This window comes from Trichechus manatus, unplaced genomic scaffold (genome assembly GCF_000243295.1).
Source record: "Trichechus manatus latirostris isolate Lorelei unplaced genomic scaffold, TriManLat1.0 scaffold00123, whole genome shotgun sequence".
In the NCBI taxonomy this organism is placed as follows: Eukaryota; Metazoa; Chordata; class Mammalia; order Sirenia; family Trichechidae; genus Trichechus; species Trichechus manatus.
In genome coordinates this window covers 6,432,239-6,450,340 of record NW_004444059.1, presented here as the reverse complement: position 1 = coordinate 6,450,340, position 18,102 = coordinate 6,432,239, and the positions used below count along the sequence as shown (strand labels likewise).

General features: G+C 35.1%; 1 protein-coding gene across 16 annotated transcripts in view; it reads left to right on the top strand.

Moving 5' to 3' along the window:
- Window positions 1-18,102, top strand: part of PPHLN1 (periphilin 1) — a 145,342-nt gene that overhangs the window by 22,531 nt on the left and 104,709 nt on the right. For 12 of the 16 annotated variants that reach the window (XM_023738863.1, XM_023738858.1, XM_023738856.1 and 9 more), the window contains 2 exons: window positions 6-97; window positions 15,079-15,243. In XM_023738863.1, coding sequence (XP_023594631.1) covers window positions 6-97; window positions 15,079-15,243 — 257 coding nt within the window. The remainder of the gene's footprint in view (window positions 1-5; window positions 98-15,078; window positions 15,244-18,102) is intronic. The other 4 variants (XM_004384571.3, XM_004384572.3, XM_023738865.1 and 1 more) reach the window with 1 other exon arrangement.

Here is an 18,102-nt window from a genome sequence, read left to right as displayed (position 1 = left end):
TTTAGTGGCTTACAAAAGAGATGAAATGTGGTCTGAGGGACGATATGACTATGAAAGACTTCCAAGAGAACGAGCAGCTCCTCGAAGTCACCCCAGTGTAAGTTGCCCCTACATACAGAATTATTTAAAACCTAGTGTCCCAGTTCAATTTGGTAAACCAAGGCTAAGCCTGTTAACAAATCTTCAAATGCCAAAAATTTAGCATTTTATATTGAAAAACAGATCAAGTTTATCTTCTAAAAGTTTATCTTTTGAAAATAAAAGGCAATATTTTATTTAAGTCGAAAATCTATATTTTATTTTTTGTTTAAATTTTTAAAATAAAGGAATTATATTGAATTTAATATGTGGAGGAAAGTTTAGGTTTGATAAAGGTCAAACAATCAGTTAACAAAGAAGTGTTCGAGCACCTGTTCCTACTAGAGGCTGTCCCTGATATTTGTATATTCCTAAAAGTGTTTGCACATTGGATACGTAAAAGTCTAAAAACATGCTTTCATTTTAGAAGTAAGTAACACTTCCTTGAGAGCTAAAACATGTTAAAATATCCCTGGTTAGGATTCCTGTAGGTATGCTTTCCTGTGATCAGACAGCTTGGCCAGTAAGCGAGAATGCCTGGGGACACAGGGCAAGGGAGGCAGCTTCTGGTGTGCCATCCTTCCACTTGTCTCTTTGTTGCTCTTGGAATTGGGAATTTGGAGCCACTCCTTTTCTCTTCCCAAGGAGCTTGCTCTTTTGCTTGCTATTGTATTCTTAGCACTATATTTAGTACCTGGCATATAGTAAGAGCTCAGTATTTATTGAAGAATACATGCATTCTCTCCCCCAAAATCCTCTATGGAGGCATAAAGGAAGTTCAAGAGGCCATCAGCCTTAAACTTCTGCACAGATCCTTCTAAGCAGCAGGAGTTTGGTGTTGTGGTAATGGTATGTGGATATATTATGGATTCTTTAGAGGCCATCGAAGCTAATATGCATTTACATGTTAGTTGTTTTTTACTTATATATTATTTGATCCTTACAACCCACTTAAATGGGTGGTATCATCTTCAGGGGGTTTTCATTTGGCCTGGGTTACAGCTTAGGTTGGGGTTGAGCCAGAAAATGGTTTAAGATGAAATAAAAAAAAGAAGAGGCCCACTATGTTTCAGGATGGGGCTGATTAATTATTACTATAGGTCATTTCTAGGTTAATTTGTAGGTATGCTGTGTTTCTAACCAAAATCTCAAGTTTTTTTCAACTTGATAGATCTATTGAGTGACATAGGTAAACATGAAATAGGAGTGATGCAGAGATGGGAAGGGGGTGACTTTTTAAAAAAAATTATTTTTCTTAAGATTTCCCCACCCCCAAGGATATATCCCATTAGGGATTTTAAATACTGTATTTCAAATATACTTTAAAGAATTTTCTGTGGGATTATGCCACCAACTGGAAATATAGTTTGTTTTCAGTTTGAGGGGATTGCCTTTTTTGTTTTCTATTTAGATGTTTTTTGTTTGTTTTAAAAGAATTACGTAACACGTTTACATGGTTCCAAATAATAAAATAAGGCATATTCAGGGAGGGGATGACTTATCGTAACTGTGAATTTAACAAGTGCCTGCTTAATATAAATGAGGGGTTTTATATATAAACTTTCTAATCTTCAAAAGAATTCTGAGAAAGTGGGTAGTAGTATTTCCATGTCATGGAAGAAGAATCTGAGACTTAGAAAGGTTGACTAAATTGGCCATTGTTACAGTAGCACCCCCACTAGTAAGTGGCTGTGCCTGGGATTCCATCTATGGTCTTTCTGACAATAAAACCTACTTTTTTTCTACTATACCAATCTTTCCTATGGAAACCAGCAAAAAAGATAATTTTAGGTGAATATTTATGTAATAACCTGAATAGAAAAAGAGTTTCTAAGCATAAGAGCAATAGAAGAAGTTTTACAGGAAAAGTTTTATGTTCAAATACATAAAAATGGACAACTTTTGTAACTGAAGTATATTTTAAAAAGCAAATTAAACTGGAAAAATTATGAAAAGTGACAGGTACTGGTTAATGTTCTTAATCTATAAAGAAGTCTTAAATCAGTAAGATACTGTATCAGTCAGCATTTAACCAGGAAAAGAGAACTACTTTGAGTGTTAAAACAGAGGGACTTTAATGCAGGGAATTGGCATAGGAAATGGAAGTGCTAAGAAGTCAAATAGGGATTAGCAACAATAGGAAGTAGGAGGGAGAGAGGAAGGAGGTAGGGTTCCCAGAAGCCAGGATCTGCAGTTACCCAGTGAAAGCAGCCAGCACTCTCTCAGGACTGTTATGTGGGAGCTGTTGCTACAGAGATGTAGTCCCCACAGGAGACCTTACTTAAGGCAGAAAGGGAGATAGGGGAGAAGTACCTTGGTTTCTACCTTCCTTCTATCTTTCAGTCACCTGCTTGTGCCTCCCATTACCTAAACTCGGCTAGAAGCCAGCTGACTTGGGAGAGGTTGGCAGAGATATCAGTAGAATAATAGTCAAAGACATGAGCAGAAAAGCATAGGAAAAAACTTATTTTGGTGTATTGCCTTCCAGATACAGCCAGATATCAGGAGTGGTTACACATTTATTTCCTAATTTTTTGCCAAAACTTTTTAATGCTCAGAAAGTAAACATTTAAAAAGAACAGTGGTTAATTTTTCCCCATCAAATGAACAAAGTTTTTTTAAAAGTACTCTATATTTTTAAGGATTTTAGGCAGTTTCAGAGTTATGGTGGAGATGTTGAATGGTAGAACATTATAGAACCAAGTAGATGTTTTTAGAAGCCATAAAATGTGGGCAGTGTATAAACGAAAATAACATTTCAGACAACAGTAGGAAATTATCACAGTGAAATCAAGGAAAACATATGATGTGAAACCTTTATTACACTGTTCTCCATTGTGTATGTGTGCTATGTTATTATATCACAGAACATACTGCGCTGGAAGTTGGCTTAAAGAGATGTGAGGACTGGTAGCAGAGTGACCTGTCAGGAGGCTATTGCAGTAGTCCAGGCAGGGGAACTGGTTCAAACAATCTGCGGAGGAGCGTGTTTAAGATGGGAATAATCAGTTATGTCAGTGTCATAAAGACGAGTAAGAAGAGCCCTCCAGAAGTCTAGTTAGGTCATTGTGGGTCTTTACTGAGCCATGGGGGTCTTTGTCTTATTGCTGTGTGTTGGACAGTGCTTGGGCAGGTGAGAAGAGCGGATGACTCTTCTTTGAGGCCTATTTGTGATGGGGAAGCAATTAGGCAATACGAGTATGTGGAGCCCTGGTGGCATAGTGGTTAAGAGTTTGGCTACTAACCAAAAGGTTGGCAGTTCCAGTCCACCAGCCGCTCCTTGGAAACCCTATAGGGCAGTTCTACTCTGTCCGATAGGGCCGCTATGAGTGGGAATCGACTCGATGGCAACAGGTAGCAGGTGACACATAGAATTAGTTTTTTTTTTTTTTAAACATGATTTATGTATTTGTGGGATGGCACCTTTGCCCTAGCAGAAGTTGAATATGAGAGAAAAGAAATAACTGATGAAGCAGGGCCCCAGAGATGAGGAGTGCTTGTGGAACAATCAACTTTAAAAAAGAGAAAGGGTATATACTTCTTTAAAATTGGAGGACAAGGGGTGAGGGCAGGTACAGATATAGACAATGTTTATGTGAGAATGAATTTGAGAAAATCCATATCTAATAATAGCCTTGGTTTTTTTCTGAAGAGATGGCAAGATCACCTGTTGGAAGTTAAAGGGTTGGAGGGAGGCTTGAGGACAGAAGTAAAGTTTTGGAATAGCCTTGTAGGAATCTCCTGACCAGAGATGTTTAAAAGACTGTTACTGAGGCTCAGTAAGATTTTGGGTTATAAATTTTAAAGGGACACTAGTCTGCAAAATCATGTGCTTAAGTAGCCCAGTTTGGGAGTGAAGAGGGCAGATTGTTGTATTGATTTAAGTTTGCGAATGAGTGGTGGACATAGGGAGATAAGGATGTTGAAAGTTCTGACTCAGAGAATTATTGAAATAATATACTAGTGGCCTGGGCTGATATAGAAAGAGAGTGAGTGAGGTGGTAAGAAAGATCATGGATTGAAGGAAGTGAGGGGTTGAAGGACAAGAAAGGCTTTGTCAGGCTGAAGACCAGGGTGTGGTAGAAGGATAAGAAATTGTATTTTGGAGTTTGGGGTTTCAAAGATGGAAACAGTTCTGAGTGATTAAAGTTCAGTGTGTGGTGGTGGGAATAGAGGGGAGTGAAAGTTATTGGAGTTATTGAGACTAAGAAAATTTTGAGGCTAGGTTTTGGATGGATGATTTAGGTGCACGTTAAAATCACTTAATGCTCTTAAATACCAATGTATGGGCCCTTTCTCAGTAATTAAATCATAATTGGGATCTGGACATCAGTATTGTTTAAAAGTTTACCAGCTGATTCTCATATGCAGTCAGAGTTAAGACCTATAGAGGAAGATGAACATTGAAGTCCCTGATGATGTCAGGAGCTGAAGTAAAGATGACAAGTAACAGAGGTCTTCAGTGAATGAGCATGTGTGGTCAAGTCTAAGCAAAACCAGAAATTTTCATTTTATGCCATGTGTGTGTAAATGTGAAAAAGAAGCTTTTTCCTTTGTAAAATAATTTCACCAGCAGTAAGCAGGTAGGGAGATAGGTTTTATGTCGCAAGAGCCCTTACAATCAGACTAGATGTATTTAACTCTCTACGTGCTTAAAGGTAAATTTCACTTCCTTGGTGGGTTATCTGATTGCTGTTGAAAGATGAGCCCTGGATCCTCCTAAAGAGGGAGGAGCCTAGGCTGATTTTCTCTTTTTGAAGGCTTAGAACTTGCCCATACTTTGTACAGGTTCATTCCTCCCCTTCTTTTTATTCCATTAGATTGGTGTCCCTCCTTCCTTAATCAACCTGTCTTAATTCATAAAGCCTTTTGTATCCCCACATCCCTCCTCCCCAAGACTCAGATACATTTTTTTCTGGTGTATTTAGCCTTGTTTTAGTTAGCAATACAGAGCTGTCACCCCCTCGCCCCAATACATAATACTCCTTAGATGGCAAAGGGGGAGTGTCCCTTTGCCTTCTATGTTACATCCACGTTTAGTGAAATAAAGCAGGGGTTCTAAACCTTTTTTCTGCCGTGGATCACTTTGGCAGTCTGATGAAGCCTGGGGATCCCTTCTCAAAATAATGTTTTTATATCTATAAAATAAAATATACAGAATTAAAGGAAAACGCTTACATTTGAATATAATTATTGAATTATCAAAAGCCAAATTTGTGAAATAGTAATAAGTGCTTCTTCAGTAGGTCATAAAATAACACAAGCTAGTGATGGGGGTCTAATTTCTGTAATTTCAGTGTAGCAATGAGTAAATATTTTGAGATTATCTACAACAGCTGTAACATGATATAAATATTTCTGTTGGTGATGAAGTCATAGATACTACTATGTTGTTTGTTGCTTACATTTAGGTGAAAAAAAAAAAAACCCGTGATATTTGCATCTAACTTCATGGGCCTACTGAATCCTGGAGTTAAAGAAATTGATAAGTGATACTTGAACTGGAAATGTAAATAAAGTCATACTTTATGAAAGGAGCTCTGGTGGTGCAGTGATTAAGTAGCTCGACTGCTAACCAGAAGGTCGGAAGTTCAAACCCACCAGTGGCTCCATGGGAAAAAAGACCTGGCGATCTGCTCCCATGAAGATTACAGGCTAGGAAACCCTATAGGGCAGTTCTTTTCTGTCCTATAGGGTTGCTCTGAGTGAGAATCAATTCAACCGCGCACAACAACATACTTATGAATTTGGATGTAGTAACAAGATAACTTACTAAGTTTTCAAATATTTGCTTATAAAGCAGAGATCATCTGATGTTACTTAAGAACCTCTATTGGTATACTGTATTGACGTATACAAGAATTTTCATAAGCAGCCTTATTGATAAGAGCTCCAAACTGGTGACAATTCAGATGTCCAGCAACAGGGCACATAAATTAATTGTGCAGTTATACAGCAATGAGAATGAATGGACTACTGCCAGATGCAACAACATGGATGAATGTCACAAACATAATTTTGAAAGAAAGAAGCCAGACATAAGAGCATATTGCATATGTTTCCTTTTATATAAACTTCTAACAGGCATAACTAGCCAGGAGAGTGGTTACTTTTGGGAGGAAGTAGCAGTGACTGGGAGAGAGCACAAGGGAGGCTTTTATAGTGCTGGGAATGTTCTGTTTCTTGATCTGGGTGGTCGTAACACAGTGTGTTTATGAAAATTTATCCAGAGCTACATTTAGGATTTGCACACTTTTCTATATGTATACCATAACTTTCAATAAAATGTTTGCATAAAGTTTTGAAAAGACAGAAGATTTATTTTTTCTAAGTATAAAACTTTAGCTAATCCTTTTAAAGTGAGAACCCACTATCATTAGTACCTGGGATAGGGGAAGGTAATGTGTACTTTATTTTGCATATTTGAGTTTTGTTCTCTGACAAAAAAGCAGTTTTGCTGATTTTTCCCCCAATTCCTTTTTTACTTGCTTCTACCCTTCTTCATTCCTTCCTAGATTCTGATAGGTCAGAAAAGTATTTGGGGAACTACTGAATATGACGTACAGTGTAACATGAAGGGGAGGATTTTACTACTAGTATGACCTCATAATATTCTACCTTGCTATCTTAATTTTATATTACTTTTGGCATCACATGCTTTTTGTTTCTTTAAATTTTACTTATTTTGTTGTTGAGAACATACACCAATTAACAGTTTCTACATGTACCATTTAGTGACATTATTTACGTTCTTCGAGTTATCCAACCATTCTCACCCTCCTTTTCTGAGTTGTTCCTCCTTCATTAACATAACCTCACTGCCCCCTAAGATTCCTGTCCAGTCTTTGGAGTTGCTGTTGTCAGTTTGATCCCATATAGATAGTTCTTAAAAGAGCATAATGCTCAAGGCAGACCTTTTTTTTAAACTAGTTAAGCTAAACCGTTGTTTGCTTTTAAGAAGACTTCAGGGGATATTTTTGGTTCAGAGATTATCTCAGGGTGATAGTTTCAGGGGTTCATCCACCCTTCATGGCTCCAGAAAGTCTAGAATCCATGAAAATTGAAAATCTGCATCACACGTTTTTTACTAGAAAAGTACCACATAAACCACATCTAACTAAAAAATTTTCCCACACAGGGTGGTAGACTTGTGTTTTCATTAGTTTGATGTTTCCTTCCTTTGATCCTTCATATTGTATGACATACATTTCTATTAGTGCTGTTAGTTTAAATCATTTACAGATTCTTCAATGAAATATTGATATTAGATGACCAATGAAATACACTGATAATAAATTACATACAAAAGCAGCTGTTTTGTGAGCTTCTGGCACTCATAAAACTGGAAGGGCAATTGTACACTCATACATTTCAGTGCTGATATTAAACTATACCTCATCTGAGCATTGGAAATCCTATCCTCAATTAATGTATAACTCGACAAATGTACCAATCATTATTTTACCATTTTAGCTATAGCATTCTTTTTAATCTCTTATGTATAAATAATTTATTTTTATACTTATAAAATTTAGTTGCATAATTATAAGGTGTATTCACATACATTTTTATTTGGTGTTAAACTTGGGTAGGTAAGATAGGAGACTAAATCCCAAAGAAGTTAGAACACTACAGAAGAGAATCTGAATGTAAGCCTAAAAATTCCTCTATAGGAAGAAAATCAGTTATCTACAGTTAACTTCTACATACCTCTAAGACTCTTGTTTTTAAAAGCATATTTTCTGCTGTGATTTCTATGAGCTTAGTTATTTGATTGCTTTGCTTTTATCAAGTTTTGTGACAGAATTGCTTTTAGATAGAGGTAAACTTCTAGTTGTGGGAGTCCATCATGTTAGCCTGTTGGGGAAAAGACAAGTAATATGGAACCTTTTAATGATACTGCAATATAAAATGCCCATTCCATTGGCTTATTTAAAAATGGGAGAGAAGTTTCAATTTTAGAATTTCTAGAAGCTGTAAAGTTTGGATATTTGAATGAGAACATTAGCAGCTTATATTCTGGGCATTGTAATATAACTGGGGCTAAGGCAGTCTGCTTTTTTTCTCTCCCTTCCGTTAACAAATACATTCTTTTCCATTAGAATAGTGTATTAGTTTCCTAGGGCTGCTGTAGCAAATTGTCATAAACTGGGTGGCTTAGAACAACAGAAATTTATTATGATAGTTCTGGAGGCTAGAAGACTGAAATCAAGGAGTTAGCAGGGCCGTGCTCTCTCTGAAGCCTCTAGGGGAGGATCCTTCTTTGTCTCCTTGGTTCTGTTGGTTCATGGCAGTCCTTGGTGTTCCTTGGTTTGTACGTGCATCACTTAGTCTCTGCCTGTGTCATCGCTTGGCTTTCTCCTTGTGTGTCTGTCCAAATGACCTTCTTAAAAGGATACCAGTCAATAGATAAGGGCCCACCGTAATCCAGTATGATCTTATCTTGGCTTCATCTGCGAAGGCCCTATTTCCAAATAAGGTCACATGCACAGATTCTGGATGGACATGAATTTTGGGGGGGCACTATTCAACCCAGTACAAATAATTAAGTGAAAAATTTTTCTGAATTTTAGCACAGCAGTTGAGAATAGTAAAGATTGATGGGTAGTGATGTCAAAAGTAGCAATGCTTTTGATTTTCTATCACATTCAATATTAATTTTTAATTACATAGTTAAATTTTATATGTAAGTAGTTATATAGTAATATTTAAGTAGCTCTGGTGGTGCAGTGGTTAAGCACTTGGCTGCTAACCCAAAGATTGGAAACCCTGTGGAGCAGTTCTACTCTGTCCTATAGAGTTGCCATAGTTGGAATTGACTTGGCAGCAATGGGCTTGGTATGAGTATAGTAATTTATTTACTTGGGTTGATTGAATGTTTCTACAGTTCTTGCCATTGTTACTTCTCTTTCCTGGAGAGTTTAGTCAATCAAAAATAAATTCTTCAGTGAATTCAGAACATGATTTGGTTAATTTCTAATGGTCTTGTAGAGAATATATAGGACTATATCTATTCCATATATTCCTAGATGTAAATGTACCCAAAATATAATCCAGAAATCTTTCCTCTGTCCAATTTGAATAGTCAGGTCTACTTAATTTGGTAACCCAATTACATATATATTCCATATAATGTTTAAAATGTATTAATGTGAAAATATTTTTCTTTCTACTCTTATTTCATGAAATACTGTTATTCACAGTCTTCACATGCATATTTTAATTCTCTACTCTTTTTATGTCCTACATTTTTTATTATTTTACACAGTCAGTATTCATTTAAATTTACCATGTAAGTACAACTTTCCCCAATATTTTATTATGAGAATTTTCAAACATGTAGCAAAATTGAAAGAATTTTACAGTGGACATCCATAAACTCACCACTTAGATTCAACTATTAGCTATTTATTAAATTTTGCTTTATTATGTGTCTATCCATCTATCCATCCTGTATCCATCCAATTAATTCATCTAAATGTTTTGATGTATTTCAGAGTAAATCGTAGACAGCAGTATACTTCCCACTAAATACTTGAGCATGCATATCATTAGCTAGAGTGCAGTGTTTCATTTTTTGATTTTTTTTTTTTTACGGTTTTTGACATTGCATACATTGATATTAAATTACATGCAATGAATGCAAAATATTAAGTGGACATTTGCTATCGCCTACTGCCATGTCACAGATCCTTGGTCTGTGTGATCCTAAGAATCCTTTGTATAGAGCTTTTCTAAGAGGTGTTATGCTTTCTTAGTTGGCAGAATTGCAAGAACTTAACTTTCTTTTTGTTACAACTTCCAGAAGAAATAGGATCAGTTCTGGGTTACAGTCTGTAACAATATGCCCTAGTTTTCTGAGACAATTCCAATTTCAAATATTCCGACCCGTTGTCTCCAGACGCCATTGAAATGACCCTGAAATACCGATACAGTTGTCCCTAGGTATCTGGAGGGACATTGGTTCCAGGACCCCCGTGAATACCAAAATCCGCGAATGCTCAAGTCCCTTATATAAAATGGCATAGTATTTATGTATGACCTGTGCACATCCTCCCACATATTTTAAATGATCCCTCGATTACTTATAATACTTAATACAATGTAAATGCTATGTAAAATCGTTGTTAATGCTTACGCTTAACATTTAATGCTTTCTCAGTCTTTGCAAGCACTTTGTCACGCATCAGAGAGACCATTTTGCCACTATAGGGGCAGCACGAACACGTCCACGAATTGCAGCTTCTCTCTGCTTTATTGTGTGAATGCTTGATTCGCTCTTAACCAACCTTACAGCCCACTTCAGCAAGCAACATGCCACTTTTCAAAAGATCTAAGATTTTTATTTTCTTGTTGAGAGGTAGCACTTTGAGGGATTGCTTTGACCACTTAATTGCATTTTAGGAGCCATTTTTTCACAGAAACAAAGGGTGCACACAACACAAGTAGCAAAAGAACAAGGCAAAAGGCAAACAATGCTCAAAGAGTGCTGGAGAGAGACTGAGGTGTGTGAAATGGCGGGAGGCTACAGCAGGGTATGCCTACACATCACTGCATTTGCGTGGATTCAGCGTAGTGCTCAGCCCATGGCAAATTCAAGTTTTGCTTTTTGGAACTTTTTTTTCCCCTGAATATTTTCAATCCACGGTTGGTTGGATCTGTGGATGCGGAACCCACGGGTACAGAGGGCTGACTATATTTCATTGGCATATCTGTGAATGAATAAAACTAATAGCACTAAAATAAAAATGCATGTCTTAAAATATGAGGAAACAAACATCAAATTTATGAAAACAAAATTCTATCATCCTGTGTAATAGAATTTTTTAATTAGATGTGGTTTATGTGGTACTTTTTCAGTAAAAAGGACGTAATGCAAAAAATAATATAAAATTAAGGTAGCGAGGTAGAATATCTGTTACGGATGTGGTGTTTACTACGTGCCAAGTGCTGTTCCAGGTGCTGAGAATAGAGCAGTTAATAAGACTGCTAAGGTGTCTGTCCTTATGAGGAGGCTTACATTCCTACTGCAGTTGATTGACTCTGATTGGAAGTGATGGCATTAACTATTTACATGTGCCATCGTACTTAGTTACTTTGCTTGTAGGTTAGTGTGTTTTAGTTGTTTTGACTTTAATCATGGAAAAAAATGTATACAAAAGTAGACAAAATAATATAGTGAACTCCCCATGGACAAATCATCCCAGCAGCACTTATCAACTCATGGCCAATCTTGTTTTTGTCTGTACCTCCATCACTTTCCTTCCCCCAATTTTCTAGATTTTGAAGCAAATTCAAGATACCATATTTCAACTGTAAATAAATATTTAAATATGTGTCTCTAAGAAATAAAGCTGCTTAAAAAAAAGGAAGGGATTTTGTATTAAAATTTCTATTACAAATAAAATATTTTAATGTTAAAACAGGTGCAAAGTATATTTTAATGAGATGTTAGAAATATTTTTTAAAGAAACATGGTAATCCCGAATATTTGTATCTAGTTAATAGTGAAATTAAACATTTGTGTTGGAAAAATTGGCAATGAATTTCTATATTGAGTCAAACATAAACCATGAAGTTGGTGCTTTTACTTACTGAAATGCAGACATTTCTCATAAAAGGTAGTTATATGAAATCGGAATTTTTAGCAAATTAAGTAATAATTACTTATTAATCACCCTTTCCGATCTCAAAATTGCAAAACTAATTTGATATGTACCTGATTCTGACTTGATTTTTACCAGCACAAGCGAACTGTGAAAAATCCTTATTTCAGAAATTCAAAGGCCCTTGTAGGAATTCTTCACTAAGATAATGACAAACATGAAAATGTAAATTTCATAGAATTGTAACATTCATAAAAGTATTTAAGTTTATATGCAAGATTTACTTTCCAAATCCTGCCATAGTAGATAAATGATCAAGTAAAATAGTCTTTTAAAGATATTATGAACACATAAACTTTTTATTTTTGGTCTGAATGATCATATCATTAATAAATACTACTTTGGAGGAGCAAGTCCAATAGATTTTATATTTTTTTGGGGAGAATTCTAATAATATCTGCATAAAATTGATACATGGCATAAATATACAAACATTGTTTTAGATTGATTTATTCTGACCTTTTCAATTGATAGGGAAGTTGTAGATATTTTTTATAATGATTAGTATGAACTGAGCAATAAAAATTGATTTCATTGAGGTAAATTCAAATTTTATTTCCAAACTCAAGATTTGAGATACGTGTATTTGAAATAATAGAAATGTTTCAACTCCATTGAGCTTATTTTTTTTAGTTAAAAGTGACCCTGTTATTCTTAAAAACCTTTTAATATATTCTTTATAAGTCATAATTTTTATTTCTAGTTTGTATGTTTTCTAAGATATTCTTAAAATGGAGGATCCAAACATATTAGTACCTGAAGCCATATGTACTTACGTTAGCATTTAGAAAGGAAAATTATGTGTTTTATAGCTCAATGTAAGATTTGTACAAGAATTTCAAATAGTGGTAGTACTTCCATTCAGATCTGTCAGTGCAGGGAATGTAAAGTACTGTTTGAATTTTCTTAATAATGAAAGTTTTTGAAGGGAAATTTCTGAAATCTTTGCCAATGATTACGGATTTTATTGGAAAGAAAAAGAAATTCCTGAATGGTGTATCTGGATAAAACATGAACTCTCTCTCTGAAAATACAATTCCTGCTTTGTCACATGCTGCTACAATGATCTTTATTTCCTTAAATCTTTTCATATACATAGGGAGTTTGCTTTTAAGATTAGATGTCTACGGAGCAGAGATGGCGTAATTTACTTAAATTTAAACATTTTCTCAAAACATAAAGGAAATGCCAATTTGATCTTCATTGCCAGATGTAAGAACAGCTATCAGAGTTTTTTTTCTTTTTCTTTTGCTGATTAACAACTTTTGGAATGATTATTTTCACACACTATTATTCAGTAAAAACATTTGTTAAATGTATAACTAAATGTGACTCAAGTTTTACTTCTTTCGAAGTTTTGCTATATATATATTTTACAATCCTGAAATAACTTCCTAATAACTAGGGCAGTTGAACAGCAAAATTGGCAACTTTGTAAAGTAATAAGCTTCCTATTTGTAGAAGTATTTAGGCAGGTATACTCCACCCTTCCCCCCCCCCCGCCACCATTCCCCCTAATGAGGATATACAAAGCAAACAAATAAGGATATTGTGGAGTGGATTTTTATGTTTGCTTGGAATTGGAGAAATCAGTGATTCTAAGCTTATGAATACCCGTTGCCATCAAGTCTATTCCAACTCATAGTGACCCTACAGGACAGAGCAGGACTGCCCCTTAGGGTTTCCAAGGAGCAGCTGGTGGATTCGAACTGCCAGCCTTTTGGTTAGTAGCCAAGCCCTTAACCACTACGTCACCAGGGCTCCTTAAGCTTATGAATAACAAAGAAATTTTGAATTAGAAAAATGCTATAAATTGTAATCATGTTAATTTTGGCTGAATGCCAGTTTTTTTTAGAAGGTCAGTATTTGGTTAGATTTAATTGAAATCTCTGAGAAAAACAGTTTCTGGAAGAGTCAATAAAATTCGTTCATGTATTATAGTCTGTGTAAGCTTATAGAATATATTTTACAATTTGATATCTAGTATACTAAAGAAGGAAATCACCTTATCCCCGTGGGGTAAAATAGGTCTTTTTAGCTGTCTAATAGATATGATCTATTTATTTTGTCTTTTTTCCCCCTGGCACGTTGTCAGACTTCCTACCCGTTAGGAAATTTGAGTAGTACATAGTAACTGGATAATAATTGAATAGTTATATTTATTAATGCCAAAAAGTAATTTAAGAAAACAGACACTTTTTTTAGTCTTTTTCATAGACTTGCAAAGGTAGTAATCAAAAGAGCAAACATTTTTTTTGAGCACTTGTGTTCCAGACCCTGTGCTAAGTGCTTTACATTCCGTTTACAGTCCTCTAACAACTTCATGAGGTAGGTGTTAGCTTTAGTCCCGTTTTACAAATGAGGAAACTGAGGCTTAGGATGGTAGAGTAACCCATTCTGAATGCTGGATTTTATGCTGGTTTTTTTTTTGTTTTTGTTTTTGTTTTTTGGCTCATATCTGTTAACTCATATTGATCACATCTTAAACCTTGAAAGCTTTGTTCTTCAGATCTCTTTCACATATATCTAATTTGGTATGATAGAAAGATTTACCATAAATGCCAAGGACCAGATTATTTATGGATACACATTCTGTAGCCCTCTACTTCAATTTTGCTACTGTTGAAAATCTTTTTGTTCGGTTATTTTAGAACAGATTCTAATCTAAGGTATTCTTTTCCCTCTGTCCTATCTACCAACTCCACAAAAAACCCACCCAATTTCTAAAACTTTAAAACATTAGCAACATGTAACTTTGAAAATTAGTTCAAATTGTATATTGAGTTCTGGTTTGCTTCCAAATCCAAAGCAAAAAGCTTTCCTCAAAATGTTTTCTTTTGATCTATATCAAAATGTTTCCTTTTGGTCTTTCCAGCTCAGTATCTATCTCCCTGTTTGCTGTTGTTTGTATGTAAAAATCTTGTATTTCTTTTGAACATACAGTTCAAACATTGTAAACCAAGATGTGTTTTATTTCTAAAATCCTTAGGCAATATAGAGATTAGAACTAATGTAATATTCTTATTGTCTGTAGTTTATGTTTTATTAAAATGATTAAAAAATTATAATTTTTCTTTTACCTATGATTCATTTTTAGCATTGCTGCATGTTATTTTGAACACCTGGCTTTCTTCGTTGAACAATTTGATTTCCTTTAATCCATTTGAAAACCTTGCTATTAGTTATAGTCATGCTATTTCATTAATGCATCTTTATTTGTTTATACATTTACCCTATTTGATTAAAGATAAGAACTCCTGTACTTTTTGAAAACCTTTCCAAAACCAAATAGAGAAGTTAGTGATTTTTATATATTTCTTTTTGTCTGTTTTAGGATGGCTACCATAGAGTAGTTAATATTGTGCCAAAGAAACCACCACTACTAGACAGACCTGGTGAAGGAAGCTACAATAGATATTACAGTCATGTTGATTACCGAGAATATGACGAGGGCCGCAGTTTTTCTCATGATCGAAGAAGTGGTCCACCTCACAGAGGAGTATGTAAATTTCCCCCGTGTACTAATTGTTATTTCTTATAAGTTTAAAATTCATGTAATTTAAAAGATTTATGTGACTGGCCATGGAGGCAGTTGGATAAACACTTCCTGCTTGATGCTCTGTTGAATTGTCTGCTGGAGCTCTCAAATGGGAACTGGTAGTCAATAATATTGGGGTGCTGGACAAAGTGGGTAAGCACTCTGGATAGCTCTAGCTTTATCCAAATGACATTAATTCCAATTAGCCTGCTTTTTTATCCCCTAAATTGACAAGGATTTGCAGAACCATGTAAAAGTAATCTGTCGTCTTGGTGAACTCATAAATAAATGATGAGCAGGTGGTTACCATCTCTTACTGGATGTGCCCACTTATAATTTTTGCATTTTCATGAAACGCTGTTAAGGTTGTTGGGATTCAGTCTCATTTTTGTTATAGTTATTATTAAAGTCAGATTAGAAAGTACTCAAAACATTGTTTGTCATGTAATAAGGACTTTTAAAATGTTACCTGATATTATTACTGTTAAACTATTATAATTTCTCTATCGTTATTACTAATCTAGAAGTATATGTTTGTTTTTCCAGTGGCGATCTGTCATTGAACATGATTGAAACTGTTCCTTGATGCAGTTTTACTATCCTAGCTCGCATGTTTACAACATTGCTCTATTAGATCTTTTTCCTACCTTTTTCCATTTTTACCCTTCCCTACTGTATAATATTGTAATTAACAGTACATATTTAAACATTGTTTATGATTAAATTTTACCACGCTTTGACCCTTGGAATTTGTCTTAATACTTTACATTTGAAGGAATAGAGGTAGGGTGATTTGCTCAGGTTGGGTATATATGGGAGTCCAATTTTCTTTCTTCTACACCGTAGTGATCTGTGACAATTCTAAAGTGATAATGAGACTATTCAGTGTTTTTGAGTTTTTGGTTTTTTTTTCCCCTAAAGTTTGGGGTGTTATAACTTCCTCACTTCTCACAGAATTGATTTTTATTTTGTTCAGTTTTAAATGTCATGCTAGCACTGTTGCAAAAGTAAACATTATGCATTACCTGTATTCTAGAAAATACTGGATTTTCCATCAAAGCCATTCTTTGAGGTAGTCTCAGGGAGAAACAATTTGGCCTTTGCATAAACAGGTGTTATCGCTCTTATCAGAACCCTACAGCCATTTAGTGTGGACAGGGAGTTCTCAGTTCATTGGTCCAATTATTATATGAATCCTCATGAGCATAATTTTTTTTTTTTCTAAAAACTTATAGCATAACAGTGCCTTAACAATAATGTCTTCCATTAATGGTGCAAGTTGTGTTTAATACTTTGCACAACATGTTAAGTTCTCTTAAACAAATTTCTAATCCTGAGGACTGTCATGACAGTAATTCTTCTCTGGAGTTCAGGTGTATAAAGCAAACTACTTACTTGATCCAACTTTTCATTATAGCTTTGGAGTTTTTTGTTTTCTTTTTTTCCTAAATTTCAGTTTCTAGATGTACAATTTAGTGACACTGATAACATTCTTTGAGTTGTGCAACCATTCTCACCCTCCTTTTCTGAGTTGTTCCTCCCTCATTAACATAAACACACTGCCCCCTAAGGTTCCCACCCAGTCTTTTGAGTTGCTGTTGTCAGTTTGATCCCATATGGATAGTTCTTAAAAGAGCATAATACTCAATGCAGATCTTTTTTTTTTTTTTTTTACTAGTTAAGCTAAACTGTTGTTTGGTTTTAAAATGACTTCAGGGGATATTTTTGGTTTAAGGTTTAAAGCTTATCTCAGGGCAGTAGTTTCAGGGGTTTATCCATCCTCCATGGCTTCAGAAAGTCTAGAGTCTGAAAATTTGAAATTCTGGTCTGTGTTTCCCCCCTTTTGATCAGGATTCTTCTATGGAATCTTTGATCAGACTGTTCAGTAATGGTAGCCGGGCATGATCCATTTCTTCTGGTCTCATCGCAAAGGAGGCAGTTGTTCATGGAGGCAATTAGCCACACATTCGATCTCCTCCTCCTATTCCTGAGTCTTCTTCCTCTGTTGCTCCAACTGAATAGATACCAATTTCTGTGCCTTGGATCGCCCTTTGCAAACTTTTAAGACAATGAACTAGGGGGTGGAACAGAAGCACTAAACACATTATTAGGTCAACTAACTGGGATGTCACATGAAATCATGGCCTTAAACCTCCAAACCAAGGAACTAAATCCCATAAGGTTGTACATAAGCAGCCTCAGTGGCTACTCTTTTTTTTTTTTTTTTGTTCATTGTTGTAAATATATCTGTTACACAACTTTTGCCAGTTCAACTTTTTATAGGGTTACAACTTACAGTAATTACAATAATCAACTGTACAACCCTACCCTTAATGCAATTTTTCCATCACTGATAACACCCTCTTCCCCCTCTACCTACCCTGGTAACCACTAATAAACTTTGGTCTCTACATTTGTCTTTTTTTTGTTTTTTTTATATAAGTGTGGCCATACATTATATATATTTTTAATAACTTCTAGAGAGAGTGAAATGGTATCTCATTATGGTTTTAATTTGCATCTCTCTAGTGGCTTAAGTGTGGCCATACATTATATATATTTTTAATAACTTCTAGAGAGAGTGAAATGGTATCTCATTATGGTTTTAATTTGCATCTCTCTAGTGGCTAATGATGCTAAGCATCTTTTCATGTGTCTGGTGGCCATCTGAATGTCCTCTTTGATGAAATGTTGAGTCCTTTGCCCATTTTATAATTGGGTGATTTGTCTGTTTATTGTTGTCAAAATTTCATATATATTTTGGTTATTAAATTCTTGTTGGATAATATGGTTTCTGAAGATATTCTCCTAGTCGGTAGC